Below are 14,808 nucleotides of genomic sequence, written 5' to 3'. Positions count from 1 at the left end.
TCATTATTGCGTCCGGAGGCAATTCATGTTAGGCAGGACATGTTATAGTCGTTGGTATCGCGTTTTCCTGTCTAGGCACAGTTTCTCGCCGGCGAAACGAATACCGTATCATCGCCTGAACTTTAATCGATCTTGCCCTTCTCGATTAAGCGGGCACCCCTTTTCCCATGGTGGTCGCAGGTAAGAAAGTGGCTGGTTGTCCACATCGTGGCCACGTTAGACGAGCAATCCCCGTCTCGTTTACCGATGATAGATCGGATTACCGGTGGACCACCAGCAGATACAGCGAGCTAGTCAGTTTACAGTGAATTGGGTCACCTGTTCCTCCTCCGAACTCACTTCAGACAGGAAATCGTTCAAGTTCCTCGATTAGAGCCGGTGCATCTTTAACGAGCTCTTGCAGTCGCATCGAACAAAATGCTCTTCTCGCACCCTTAACCGCTCTCGACCAATCTCCTTCGACCCGGTTATTTACACCCGCGTGAAATTAAACCGTGGCTCGATTAAAACGAACCGTAATCGGCCATTGTTCGAACTGGTGGTGACGGAGGAGCTTATTTCCTTCGCTGCTGGACCAACGATTAGGTCATCTTCACCCTGGCGGCGGCATTTCCATCCGCCACGACAAAGCCGCAGCATATCCCGGATGCGATGATTATGGTTAAGAATCCGAGCGGGTCTTACCGTCCCCTTACTCTTGCCAATCTGCTGGTTTTCTTCTCTCTCTTTCTCCCTTGATCTTTGTTCTCTTTACCAGCACGCCAATGATTCGTTCTCTTTCTGCGGAGACAGGACGACCACGTGCGCCCTGTCAGGGCCCACGCGACACCCATTTAGACCAATCGGCCCTTCAAATACGCTTTAAACGGCCCGGCCGATTCTTCAATCTCGCCGTGGAATGCGTCTTCAGCAAGTGGTCACGCTTGCCGGAATTATAATATTATCTAGTTGGATTGCAACCGGACAAGAAGAATCACCAGCCCGTTATGCAACAATGTGCGCCCTTATGATTACCCCGTGACTCGTCGTCACTGGTACAACGATCTATTTGTCGCTGGTAATTGCTCCCCTTCATTCTTAGACGGTCACGCTGCTTGCTAAAGAAAGATTCATACGCTAACTACTATTCCTTGAAACGTGAATCTACTAATCGCTTAGTTTCTTGTTTAATTTTCTCTTTGTGAATTGTACCAGCACATTAGAAATAAAATAGAACGATATCAACTCAACTGTCCGAGCATAAGGAAGTGGGAACATTGGTCTCTCACGAACATTGCAGTGTAAACATTGATTTTATATTTCATAGTATATCCTACATGGGGGATGCAAGCAGCACCCTTGTCGGAACACTCGTATATAAATTAAATCCTATAGAACTGCTACAATGATGAGAATACGTTTTGACAAAGCTGTTCACTCTGTGTTACCCGCGTACAGTTATTCATAATGTATAAAATTACTTTCCTGTTTACACGATCACGAATATTACAGCACAGCACAATTGTGCCGTGTACACGTAGACATATACATATCACACAGTACGAGTATTATTTTATAATACATAGATTCGGGGTTCCAGTTTCGTTGAACGGAAACGCCGAAGTACACCTCCTGTTTCTATGTCTCTAACAAAAACGCGGTGACGGAAACACTTCATAAGAAATTGACTAATCGCACTGGTGCATATTGATTACGTATCTATGCTACGGGAGTTCGTTAAAGAAATTCTATAGAACACGATGAACATGTACATACAGCCTGAGGAAAATCGGCTATATTGAAACATTAAGTAAAAACAGCACGATATATCAAATGTTCGTGATAGTTTATCTTAGATACTCGCGAAAAGTAGAAAGGATATTTAATAACTTCCACCAGCACCGGCGAGCGATCGTACGAATTCTTCTGATCTATAACAAAGAGTTGCGAGCGCTTAGCGATCTAGACATTTCTACGGAAAAGACTGACAATGTCGGAAACACGATTATTATTCTCCATTCCGTTGCGAAATAAATAGCGATTCGTGGCCATTCGAGACAAACATACGTGTACGCAATAATTAACGGAACTGTGGAAACCGACATAGCTTGACGAACGTAGTTTCAACGAAGCTGAAGTTAAATTAAATATGAGACATGAACGCCGTGACGAAAATTCGTTATTCGTTGAAAAATGAGAATTATGCACCCGTCGATGTGAAAAATTATACGGAATTCAATTTGGACGGGGAATATTTTGGCACATAGTGGTCCATAGCATAATGGCACTTTCAAGCCACTCTTAGAAGTGGATCAATTAATCGTGTTAACTTTCTAGTCTCTACAGTTGTTCTACTATGTCATGATCATTTTTGTATGACGTTTGCATGAAACTAGCTCTCTGCGAGTGCTTCGTTCTTTGCAATTCTTTCGCGAAGTACATAATCGTCTTCTTAAGTCCTTCGGCTAGAGGAACCTTAGGCTCCCAGTTTAGATATTTCTTGGCTCTTGTTATATCCGGTCTTCTTCGTTGAGGATCATCTTCGACCGCAGCAAGCTCGACTACTTTACTATTCGTACCGACTAAATCTTTAATTATAAGGGCAAATTCTAAAAGAATTGAATACAATCATCAGTATGATATTCTACTCCAAAAATATTTTGTATCGCAATTTTGATTCACCTTCTATCGTATGTTCTACAGGATTTCCAATATTCACAGGTTGGGTATAGTTAGAAGCCATCAAGGCTACTAGTCCGTCGACTAGATCGGACACGTACTGGAATGACCGTGTCTGTTTTCCACTACCATATATCGTAATCGAATCGTTTTGCAATGCTTGTAAGATAAAATTAGAAACTACACGACCGTCGTTCATATGCATTCTAGGCCCGAATGTGTTAAAGATCCGCGCCACACGCACTGAAATACCTTCCTGCCTCATGTAAGCATAACTTAGTGTCTCTGCCACGCGTTTACCTTCATCATAGCAAGCTCTTGGACCTGAAAAAGTAATGTTAAATTTTCTATTGCATAGATATAAATTTTTAAAAGATATTTTTATATACCTATAGGATTTACATGGCCCCAGTAAGTTTCCGACTGAGGATGTTCATTAGGATCTCCATATACTTCAGATGTACTAGCTATTAAGACTCTTGCTCCTACTCGTTTTGCAAGACCTATGTTAAACGCATTTGAATTTTATTCTTTGTTTCAACAGGCTATACCTATTAGATCGGTATTACACACCTAATATATTTATTGTGCCTAAAGTATTGGTTTTTATAGTCTTCACTGGATTAAGCATGTAATGTGGAGGACTAGCTGGACTGGCAAGATGATATATTTCATCTACTTCTAGGTAGAGAGGCCTTACAATGTCATGGTGAACTAGCTCAAAGTTCTCATGGCCAACCCAATGTTCCACATTGCGTTTTCTTCCAGTGAAAAAGTTATCTACAACTATTACTTCGTGACCAGCCAACATTAAACGGTCAACCAGGTGTGAGCCAACAAACCCGGCACCACCAGTAACTAAAATTCTTTTCCGGTTTTTGTAATTAAGGAACTTGACTGTTGGAAAATCCTTGGATACACTGTTTTCAATTTTAGCCTCCAAATTCTGCAATTTACCCTCCAAATCTCTAATCCTTGACTTTGCATCCTCGATGTCTTTGATATCGGTAAGGGGTGCATCTCCCTCAATGTCTTGCACCTTTTGATTTTCTGTTTCAATGTCATTTACAACACTTATGTGAGATTTACGCTCTCTTGGATGTACTCTATGAAAAGATTGTTCTTCTTGTGGATAAACTATTGTCTTGTAGAGTCCTAACACTGGAATGTTTGTACAATATAGTATTTAGAAATGGTAGAAAATTCTAACAATGCTGTGGAAAGTTTCCTTCATTTAGAAATGATAAAAAATTCTGGAAATATTATGGAAAATTTCTTGCTTACACATAGCTGACCAATAACAAAATGTTCTGTCACTTACCTATTATTATACAAATTACGGAAAAGGCACCCTGTTTCATCTTTCGTGGAATGACAACCATACTTTAACGTTGCACATGTCTTGGGTAAAGGAACTTGTGTCAATCCTTCCTCTCCATACGCTGCAGATTGTCAACACGACATTGTGCGGTGAAAGCGGTAGTCAACAGTCGACCGTATCAAGTGTGTCATTTTTTGGAGAGCACAATTAAAAAACATAACCTATTACATTGCAACTCTTGACACGATACGTCGCGTTTCCTATGTACCATATGCTGTCTTTCGTTTATTGACGCGAACCGGTGCTGCGATCTAAACAACGCCTCGCAAAGCATCCTGCCGACTTTGTTCCTCTTATCACGTAGTATACAAGAAGAGAAACTTATGTAAATATCTTTGATATCACCTGTCTTTATGGATAACACCAAGTAAGTAAAGATAAAATATAAAATATAAAACTCAACATATACATTTGGAAGCCAATAGGCTATGTCAATTACAAAATTATTGTACATATTTACATATACTATTTGAGCGCAGAGTTTTTAAGTTATTTGCATGACAGATCTATTGACGGACGCATGCGTTCTGGAAATAGGTTCTCGAATGAACCGTAAGGTTTCGCCTCTAGTGTAGTTAATGCTAACGTCAGTTTGCCCTAACCTACCGTGAGCCGATAACCTCAAAATTTGAAGTGTACACACGCACGCAGGCGCAGATCCTGTTTTTTGATTGATATATAAGGCTGTGGCAGTACAAAGGAAACATCTCAAATAGTTTTTCTGGAGTCGCGGTGGCAGTGGCATTTGAAACATGGCCGACGTCATTGATTGTAATTTTCCTGTTTGGGGGCTTCTGCCTAAAAAAGAAACGGGTGTCACTCAATTTCTTACCAAATATCCCGAATATGACGGTCGAGGAGTCATTATCGCAATTTTCGATTCAGGAGTTGATCCTGGGGTTCCTGGAATGCAGGTACGTTGGCTTCTACCAGACACGCCTCACGATTGTTCAAATCATTGGTCTTTTATCCTTTTAAATTTGAAAAAAATTATAACTTTTCTTTCAACATTACACATATTTGCGATAATTATACTATCAATGTTCTTTTTACTTACCTCGTACATAAAATACAAAACTTCGTATAATTCTGATTACAATTCAAAAGTATTTGTTCCAGGAATTATTCATTCCTTTGTGTAACTTAGTTTGTCTAAATAACTTCTGCTGTATTAAAATTGATTATTAGGAGTGACTTTATTATAGATTAATGTAGTCATTCAATACTAAACTGGAATGTATTATTCACTTGATGATCCTATTTAAGTATCTGGAAATTGGTATTTGTCATTATGATAATATTTGGAGAATGACATTGCTATTTTTTTTTGCTTATCAAAAAGATACAGTAAACATGAATTTATTAATATGCTGTAATAAATGACAAATATATTTTTTATAGATAACTACAGATGGGAAACCAAAAATTATTGAAAGGTATGACTGCAGTGGAGCTGGAGATGTAGACACCAGCAAAGTTGTACAAGCACCCGATGGATATATAATTGGTATAACTGGCCGTAAATTGAAGGTATATGTCAAACAGTAATGATGTCTGAATTAAGTGATACATATGAAATTAGCATTGGATAATATATAATTAATTAATATATATTTCTATTTGCTTAAGAAATTTCTTTTTTCAGGTTCCAAGTAATTGGAAAAATCCCAGTGGAGAATATCACATTGGTGTAAAGAGCTTGTATTCATTATATCCAGGGAAATTAAAAGAAAGAGTGTTATTAGAACGAAAGAAACGACTATGGGACAGTTCTCAAAAGACTGCACTTGCAGAAGCATCTAGAGAATTACAAGTAAATAATTGCAATAATTTTGTTGCTATAATATTAATTTTTCAGATAAAGCACTTTACCACACATACAAATCAATAGTAACGTTAATATTCAATTCTATTTATTGTTTTTAACTATTTTCTTTACATTCAAAACACAGTTTGTAATGACCTATATGTTTAATGGTACACTTGGGAGAGACATTGTAATTAGGATTGTAGACCATGTGATCCAAAGATAGGGTTGTTGTGGGTACCTTAACCATTCAATCAAATGAGGCCAGTTTCACAATGTGTCACAGTGATCTCTATCTAATGCTATATTTATATTTGGCAGTTTGATCTACTGTAAAGCTATTGATTCATTACGTAATAGCTCTTCTACAAAACATTTAAACTTTTTAAATTTTTTAATATTTCGCAATTCGATTTATGCAAAATGTTAAAGCAGTGACATTTCTTACACATTGCAATATTTCCAAAACTCAATCACATTTAATTATAAAACGGATTAAAATGATATAAATACATAGCTTTTAATTAAATCAGATCTAATGATTTTTTGTTCTATAATTTTATATAGGAATTTGAAGCAAAGAATCCACAAGTAACAACTTTAGAAGAAAGACTAAAAAAGGAAGAACTTGAGGCACGTGTTGAAGTTCTAAATAACATTGAAAAAAAATATTCTGATGTAGGACCTACTTATGACTGTGTTCTTTTCCATGATGGTGAAGTTTGGAGGTAAAGATATGTGGATGTCTTAATATCTGTGTAAATGTTTAAAAAATTCAATAAATATTAATAGTATTTAGTTATTTTAATTTTCTATTCTAGGGCTTGTATCGATACCTCTGAAGAAGGTAACTTAGAAAATGGTGTGAACTTAGGAGAATACACTTTGACAAGAGAATTTGCACCGCTTATACCGGAAGATCAGTTAAATATTAGTATTAATGTTCATGATGATGGAAACACATTAGAGATTGTTAGTTTATGCTGTAAGTTATAATAACATAAAGTTGTTCCTTTTTGTTCTCTCCAAATGTAGTAAAATGGCATAAAGTTTCAATTTATTCATTTGTTACAGCAAGCCACGGTACACATGTAGCTTCAATTGCAGCAGCGAACTTCCCTGATAATCCAGATTTGAATGGTGTTGCACCAGGTGCACAAATTATTTCGTTGACTGTTGGAGATGGTCGCATTGGCACAATGGAAACAGGAACTGCGGTGGTGCGAGCAATGATACACGTAATGAAGCATAAAGAAAAAATACATATAATCAATATGAGTTACGGAGAGCACGCACACTGGTCAAACACAGGAAGAATAGGAGAATTAATGAATGAAGTGATTGATAAACACGGAGTTACATGGGTAGCATCTGCTGGTAATCTCGGACCAGCTTTATGTACTATTGGTCAGTTGTTGGAACTTTATAAGATCCATTCGATGTCTTAAATTTTGTGTACATTCTTTATCTGTAAATCCTATAGGAACTCCGCCGGATATTAGTACTAACAGCATAGTCAGTGTTGGTGCTTATGTCTCTCCTGATATGATGGTGGCTGAATATTCTTTGAGAGAAAAAATGCCAGGCATGCCGTTCACATGGTCATCCCGTGGTCCAATGATTGATGGAGGAGCTGGTGTAACTGTGTGTGCTCCGGGAGGAGCTATAACCAGCGTCCCTAATTTTACATTAAGAAAAAGTCAGCTCATGAATGGAACAAGTATGGCTAGTCCACATGTAACTGGAGCAATTGGTATGTCAAGTTGCTATTAACATTAATATAGCTTAGGAATATTAGGAGTAAAAGGATGACTTATAAAAAGTATCTTCATATTATAGCTGTACTTATATCGGGGCTTCTTGCCAAAAACTACCCCTATTCTCCATACAATATAAAGAGGGCTCTCGAAAATACAGCTCTCTATGTATCAAACTTGGATCCCTTTGCACAAGGTTCAGGACTACTACAAGTTGAACGAGCGTTTGATACTCTTACTACTTATAGTGATGTTCCCGAAAGAGATGTCAGATTTTCTGTTAGCTGTGGAGGAAACAATGCCAAAGGAATCCATATGAGAACCGGCGTCATTGACCGACCAAAAGACTATGCTATTACAGTTGAACCTATATTCCTGAATACCGAAAATACTGGTACATATTTAAGTATCTATTAGTTTAGCGCTGTATATGTAGATTGGGTTTATTTATCACTACATTTATGTATTTAGATCCAGCACTCAAAATTGCTTTCAATTTAAAATTAACTTTGGTGTGTGATGCGTCTTGGGTTCAATATCCAACACATCTTGATTTAATGCACATGTCGCGCGCATTTGCCGTCAGAGTCGATGCCTCGAATTTACCAGAAGGTGTCCATACAACTAGGTAATGTGTTATTAATTAAAAAATAAATAATTCATGACATACTACATTGATACTAATTGCGTTTTTCAGTGTCAGAGCCTATGATGTAACAGACATTGCAAAAGGACCAGTGTTCCAAATACCAATTACTGTAGTGCAACCACAAGTACTGCCAAGAACTTCTATTCTTCCAGACTTGACTTTTTCAAACGTTCTGTTCAAGCCTAATACAATTCGCAGACACTTCATTCTTGTTCCAGAAGACGCGACATGGGCAGGTAAATTTCTCCACCAATATATTTGTGTGATATTAAAAATAATATTTTAATGATTTTATTCATTTTGATTTAGTTATTAGACTAAAGAGCACAGAGAAGGATAAAACTGGAAGATTCGCAGTTCAAACTGTCCAGTTGAAGCCCCGTTTGGCTTGCAAGACTTTGGAAGTTAATAAAATGATTGGCGTCACTTCTCAATCTGAGACAGTTCAACCATTTGCTGTCCAGGTAATGCGTGTTTCTAAATTATTATAATTTAACAAACGCATGTAATGACACTAAATACAATTTACACATGTACATGTAGGGAGGATTAATCCTAGAAGTGGTTATTGCTAAATATTGGGCAAACTTAGGTGAGATGGTAATCGATTATTCTATAGAATTTCATGGTATCCACATGATAAATGGAAACCTTACAATGCAATCCGGGGATGGAATAAATCGTCTAGAACTACGAAGTTCGCTTAGAAACGAAGAAGTGGTTCCTTGTGTTTCTCTTAAGTCGTCCGTGCAAATCTTAAAGTATGTACCTCTAAAATTTCATATACGCTTGTTATATATTTTAATTTTAAACATCTTGTTTAATTCAATTTATTAGACCTACTGATTCGAAGATCGTTCCATTGCGAGAACGGGATATTATTCCACCAGCAAGACAAATTTACGAACTACTATTAACATACACTTTCCACTCTGCAAAAGCAACAGAAGTAACACCTAACGCGGCATTGCTCAGCGATTTATTGTATGAAAGTGAATATGAGAGTCAAATGTGGACGATTTATGACAGTAACAAACAACTAATATCTTGCGGAGATGCTTATCCATCAAAGGTAAATTTACTTTGTGAACTATCTTAACAGAATAAAATTATAACATTTTACATTTTCACAGTTTACTATACAAAAGTTGGAAAAGGGCGATTACACTTTAAAAATGCACGTGAGACACGAAAAAAAGGATTTACTCGATAGATTAGTAGATATGCCGCTACTCTTAAGTCAGAAATTGAGCAATCCAATCACTTTGGATGTGTATGCCAGTCAGTCGCAAGCAATCATTGGTGGCAAAAAAATGGTAGCAGCCTCAATTCCACCCGGTCATATTCTTCCCTTGTACATTGCTCCTATGACGAATGAAACTAAGTAAGTATTTCACTTGGCAAAACGTTTCTTCCACTTTTTATTACATTTTTATTATATCAATGAATTAAATTGAGTTAGTGATGCAAATATTTTACTATATACAAGAGAATACAGGATATGAATTTATGCTCCACACTTGTAAGAATATATTACAATTATTTGTAAGTGTAGTAGTATATATGCATCGGCGTTTACTTTTTGTATAAGCAAAATTTCTGCACGAGTAATTTTATAACTATGATTTTCAAACGTAAATGTAAATGTTTAAAAGTTGTTAGGTCCACACTCGATATATTATATTATTATTTGCACTTCAAGAATATCAATACAACTTATTTTTGCAATTTCTTTATCTAAATAATTTTAAATGATTCGCTTTTAAAAGTGTTACTAAGATAACATTCTTTCTTTATCCGCATTGCAGCACTGAAAACAAGTGAGTCTATAGTATTATTTTTATAAACATTTTTGCACATTTACATGCTTTGTAGTTATGAAAAAAAAGATAATTTGTCAAAATAGTTGATGCTTTGAAAAACTAATCTGTAATAAAATAAACTGAGGTCCATATTTTTCAGTTGCAAATACAATACAATTTCGAACATAGATAAATGCCACTAGACTACTATTTCCAAATAATTTTATATCAAGTTTTATTAAGCACAAGTCATTGCATGAATAGTTTATGTAATGAAGTGTCTTCCTTCGGCTTTCTACAAATCAAGCTTTTGATAACATAACATAAAATTTATAAATACAGAAGTCACCTGTAAATGTCCAAATATAGAAGTACAAAACGTTTCTTCTACATGTAATAACTATAATACTTGGCTTACAATATTTAGTGCACATATATTCATTTTGTAGCACCTGCTGTATTGAATTACCTGATGCTTCCAATGAAGTGTGTTTATTTCCCCACTCAAATAGCAGTTTCATTATATCATTCTTGTTTCCTTATTTCTGGCTTTTTTACATAACGCGCCATAAAGATGAAAATTATTACATCTGACAGCAACTAACATAATGATAATTTATTCCTATCTTTTTACTTCCTTTTAAAGAATTTCTAAGGGTGCTACCTTAGGTAGTTACCTCCAAGGTACATTGACATTCTGTAAGGACGACATTGGAAAGAAAGTGGACTGTCACACATTCAAATACATTTTATCTGAACCTGCCAAGAAGAGTAGCAACACCACAAATAAGACAGACAAGGAGAAGACCACTAAATGGGATGAATACAATGAAGCACTCAGGGACTTAAAATGCAATTGGCTTGGAAAGCTTGGTAATCAAATTTCCACTGAATTTCATATGACTTACATGCTCTCATACTTCATGGGAAAATATTTTACAATATAACTTACACTATTATGTTCATATAAACTTTTTGTTTCTCTTTCCGGTTTCAATTCTTCAAATAGCGCCATCCACGAGTAAGTTACAGATTGAAAGAAAACTGTTCCCCGGTCTATGTTTTAGATTCATATGCAGTTCAATAATCATCTATTTTATTTCAATGCATGTACATACTGACAATTGTTCCTTGTGACTTACATTCAATATTTATTATAGCTCTGTGATACTGAAAGGACTTTTTCCCACGATCCAGATATAAACTATGCATTACCGAATGGTGTCAATATTTTGTTGTCCTTTAAGTCAATTTTTGTCCATCGTTTTACAATGTACCTATTTCTTTTTCGTTCGATAAACATGACTAATCTAAATTTTTAATAACAGAACCTGGAGAATATGCGAATTTACTGTATGGAGAACTGAAGAATCTATTTTCGGATCATTTACCCGTTCACACTGCCATGTTGACTTCATTGGATTCCCCGGAGGCTCGGCGTCACGTGCCACACGATGATCTTTCAGAAAGCGCTGTTTCTCTTGCGAATCAAATAATATCCGTTGCCGATGCCGTGATCACCAATATAGATCAGGATAAACTGTTAGCATATTATGGTCTGAAGAATGACCCACGTGCCGATGCAGCGAAAATCAAAACGACCATGGAGAAACAGAAGAGCAGCTTGATAGAGGCATTAGTAAAGAAAGGATGTGCACTGGCACGATTATACGTACACAACATGAAAAAAGGAGAGGGAGACCGTGCGTCATACGAACATTTATTAGAGAGTGTTGCAGATCACTGGCAAGAAGTGCAGAAGTTTGCTGAGCCTACCGATAGCAAGGCAAGAAATAGAATGTTATTTCTATTTGATTAGTATGTGGAAGTACCTAAGTGAAAGTAATTTATTTCTTGTTATAGGTCATTATGCTTTCACTGTGGCATGCTCATATCAATAATCATAATGGCCGCTACTTAAAGTTGCTGACGCGTTATTACGAAGAAAAACCGTTGAAAGAAATCGACGAAAAGTGCATAGAAATTGCGAGGAACCTGGGATGGGAACATTTGTCGAATCATATTACCTCAAGTATACCGTCACGTTATCCAACTTCGTACAGATCATTTTGATCACTGGTAAGCATATCATGATGTAATCTCAGTATTCGGATGGGTATATAATAATTTATTTTAGATACGATGAGAAGAGATGAAGAAGTATTTGATGTCCTGATGAGAGGAGACTAATTGTGTAAAACAGTTTCCAGTGGAGCTCTGCGTTGACAGAGGCATTTCTGTCAAGTCATTCGAATGTATTATACATTTAAGAAAATGCAATTTTACAGATACTCAAGAATAAGAAGAAAAAGTGATTTTAGACAAACATTTCAACTTTTGATCTTGAAACTAAAAAGAAATAAATCATATTCATACTTGCAATATCATTTGCCTTATAAAAACCATAAAAGACCGAAACAAACTAATAACATCAATAACATGAAATAATTTATATCCATCAGCAAAGAGTATGACGATACGTGTACATATATTTGCAAAGTGAAAATGTTAAAACCGCTTCGTTAAAGGTATAATTGTTCTTAAACTGCATTTTTACAACTATCGTACGAAAAAAGAACATGTCAGAGTATCACGGAAACTGTTATCAAGTTAGAAACCGAATTTTTTAAATAACATTGTTTTATTCGAAAGCATTCGTCTCAACTAATATGATGATTATCATCCAAACTCATCTAGGTTTTTCCATTTTTACAATATATTAAATGTAAATATATATATATACATATGTATACATATATGTATTTTCTTTACACCCGCAGAATATATTTTATTCTATTAACTTCAGTTATTTATAATTACACACGTAATTCAAATCGGTGCAAAGTTTATGTAAAATGTATTCTCGATTTCTGTCATTCAAAAAACAGTACACACAAAGCATGTTTGATATTATGTGCAATAGCGCTAAATGCGCTCGTGTATATAAAGATACAATGAATGGGTAGAGCACACATTTAAATTGTTTAATGAATGCTAAACGAGGAAATAGAATAAAATTTGGATCACTACAATTGCTACATTGAAACTGAAATGATAATAGATCTTCTATTAGGAAATAAAAGTTTGGTTATTTCTTGACACTGAATTGTACTGTTTTTATGAAATGACTGATTATATGAATAATAAATATACTAATAGAAGTAATTCTTAATCTCAGTTTTATTTGACTGCTAGATGTTTATGTACCTGCTGTGACAAAATAATGTTCATATTTTCTTCTGCTGTTTAATGTTAAATGATACCACGAGGCGGCGTTGCAAAAATTTAAAAAAATTTTTGAAAGCAACCTAATCATGTCCAACTTTTCATAAAAAATGCTTTCGAACGCAAAATTTATAAATACCACGGAACACTCTTACTAAAAAGTTGTACAAGGAGTTATGTCCTTGTCGTCATTGCTATCTGACTTTAACAGCCCCTCGTTTATAAAAGAATATGTTAATAATGTCACTGTATACTGGTATGATGAAGATTTTGCACAAAGTCGATATCCACCAGGACAAAAAAGTAATAAATTTATGTTCTCTGATTTATTCATGCCTCATATCTTTTATTAATGAAATTTGTAGTTAGTCAAGCATGTACCCTGATTTGTCTTCTCGTTGCACAACGGATATCTGAAGCAGGATTTTACATACGTGATATAGAATCAAATCCTGAAATTAGTAATTACATAGCCAAGGCTATGATAGAAGGTAATGCTACTCACGCACGGATTGTTAAAAATGGATTAGTTGCTCATCCATATCTCAGTATAGAGGAGGCATTAAAACATGGTGGCAATAAATTAATTATAATGAAAGAATGGGTATACGTTTAATGTACATTTTTATCTAGTTTAATGCAGAGATCAAAATATTTTTATATTGAATTCTATAATATTATTTCCCAATCTGATATTTTATGTTAGATAACTACAACTTTATTTATGCTTTCCAGACCTTTCAAGTGTTTCATGAAAGAATTGAGAGAGGCTTGCATAAAAATATAAGTAATTTTTTACATAAATGGTATGCATCTCCAAAATCCAATAACTTATTCATGTTTCTAATTACATGTGGCCGCACAGTATTATTCATATTTCAAGAAAATACTAATATTGTAAGAAATTACTATGATAAGAATCACTATTTGCAGTATTGTAATTATACAAATTATTTTCTATAGGTAACATTTTTTGACTCCCACAATCATCAAATAAATCCAAGGACAACCAGAGGATTAGTTCTTGCACAGGTAAATCTTCATAGAGAAATAAATTTTTAATGTCAAAATATTTTACAAACTAATAATTAAAAAATAATGTAGACAACTATAGACAAATTAAAATATCTATGCAAGTGGTATATCGAAGATATATTAAATCAATGTTGTAATATGAAATCTGATCAGTATGAACTGGCTTTCTTATATCCTAATGACAGTAAATGCTGTGGATGTAATTTTAATTGTTCCTGTGGCAGCTATTGCAACCAGCACATCCAATAAGAACATTTAATTGGTTTCTGCATGCATATATAAATGCCATAAAAACTATGTAATGGATTAAAATAAAAAAATGGCAAAACTTAAATAAATAAACAAATTCATTATCTTAATATGGTTAGAGAGCGAGAGAGAGAGAGAGAGAGAACTTCTTTACTTAAAAGTTATTGCAGTGGTTTAATAATTGTGGTATATGTCTTTCAATTAAATAGCTTCTGTAGATTAAGACTGATAAATTTATTTACATT

The 14,808-nt window shown here is 35.1% G+C and overlaps 3 protein-coding genes across 3 annotated transcripts; 2 read left to right on the top strand and 1 right to left on the bottom strand.

The window, feature by feature from the left end:
* Nucleotides 1-1,279: 1,279 nt before the first annotated feature.
* On the bottom strand, nt 1,280-4,299 carry Uxs (UDP-xylose synthase). Its single transcript, XM_078182354.1, has 5 exons — nt 3,980-4,299; nt 3,232-3,819; nt 3,048-3,161; nt 2,662-2,982; nt 1,280-2,588 (listed from the first exon to the last, which is right to left on the bottom strand). The coding sequence occupies exons 1-5, from the start codon at nt 4,038-4,040 to the stop codon at nt 2,320-2,322; spliced, it is 1,353 nt and encodes a 450-aa protein (XP_078038480.1). The 5' UTR covers nt 4,041-4,299; the 3' UTR covers nt 1,280-2,319.
* Nucleotides 4,300-4,698: 399 nt separating this feature from the next.
* LOC144470812 (tripeptidyl-peptidase 2-like) lies at nt 4,699-12,436 on the top strand. The gene is made up of 18 exons (XM_078182353.1): nt 4,699-4,953; nt 5,441-5,569; nt 5,685-5,852; nt 6,414-6,574; nt 6,668-6,831; nt 6,921-7,253; nt 7,330-7,599; nt 7,686-7,997; nt 8,075-8,231; nt 8,301-8,488; nt 8,562-8,716; nt 8,796-9,013; nt 9,090-9,324; nt 9,386-9,636; nt 10,701-10,927; nt 11,383-11,840; nt 11,918-12,133; nt 12,192-12,436. Exons 1-17 carry the CDS (start codon nt 4,792-4,794, stop codon nt 12,125-12,127), a joined length of 3,798 nt encoding a protein of 1,265 aa, XP_078038479.1. The 5' UTR covers nt 4,699-4,791; the 3' UTR covers nt 12,128-12,133; nt 12,192-12,436.
* A 908-nt stretch (nt 12,437-13,344) lies between these two features.
* Nucleotides 13,345-14,563, top strand: LOC144470815 (uncharacterized). Its single transcript, XM_078182355.1, has 5 exons — nt 13,345-13,582; nt 13,645-13,883; nt 14,015-14,176; nt 14,243-14,311; nt 14,384-14,563. The coding sequence occupies exons 1-5, from the start codon at nt 13,456-13,458 to the stop codon at nt 14,561-14,563; spliced, it is 777 nt and encodes a 258-aa protein (XP_078038481.1). The 5' UTR covers nt 13,345-13,455.
* Nucleotides 14,564-14,808: the final 245 nt, after the last annotated feature.

The sequence above is a fragment of the Augochlora pura genome, chromosome 6 (assembly GCF_028453695.1).
Source record: "Augochlora pura isolate Apur16 chromosome 6, APUR_v2.2.1, whole genome shotgun sequence".
Taxonomy (NCBI): domain Eukaryota; kingdom Metazoa; phylum Arthropoda; class Insecta; order Hymenoptera; family Halictidae; genus Augochlora; species Augochlora pura.
Note: the sequence above shows the minus strand (reverse complement) of the source record. Positions and strands in the feature narration are given on the sequence as shown.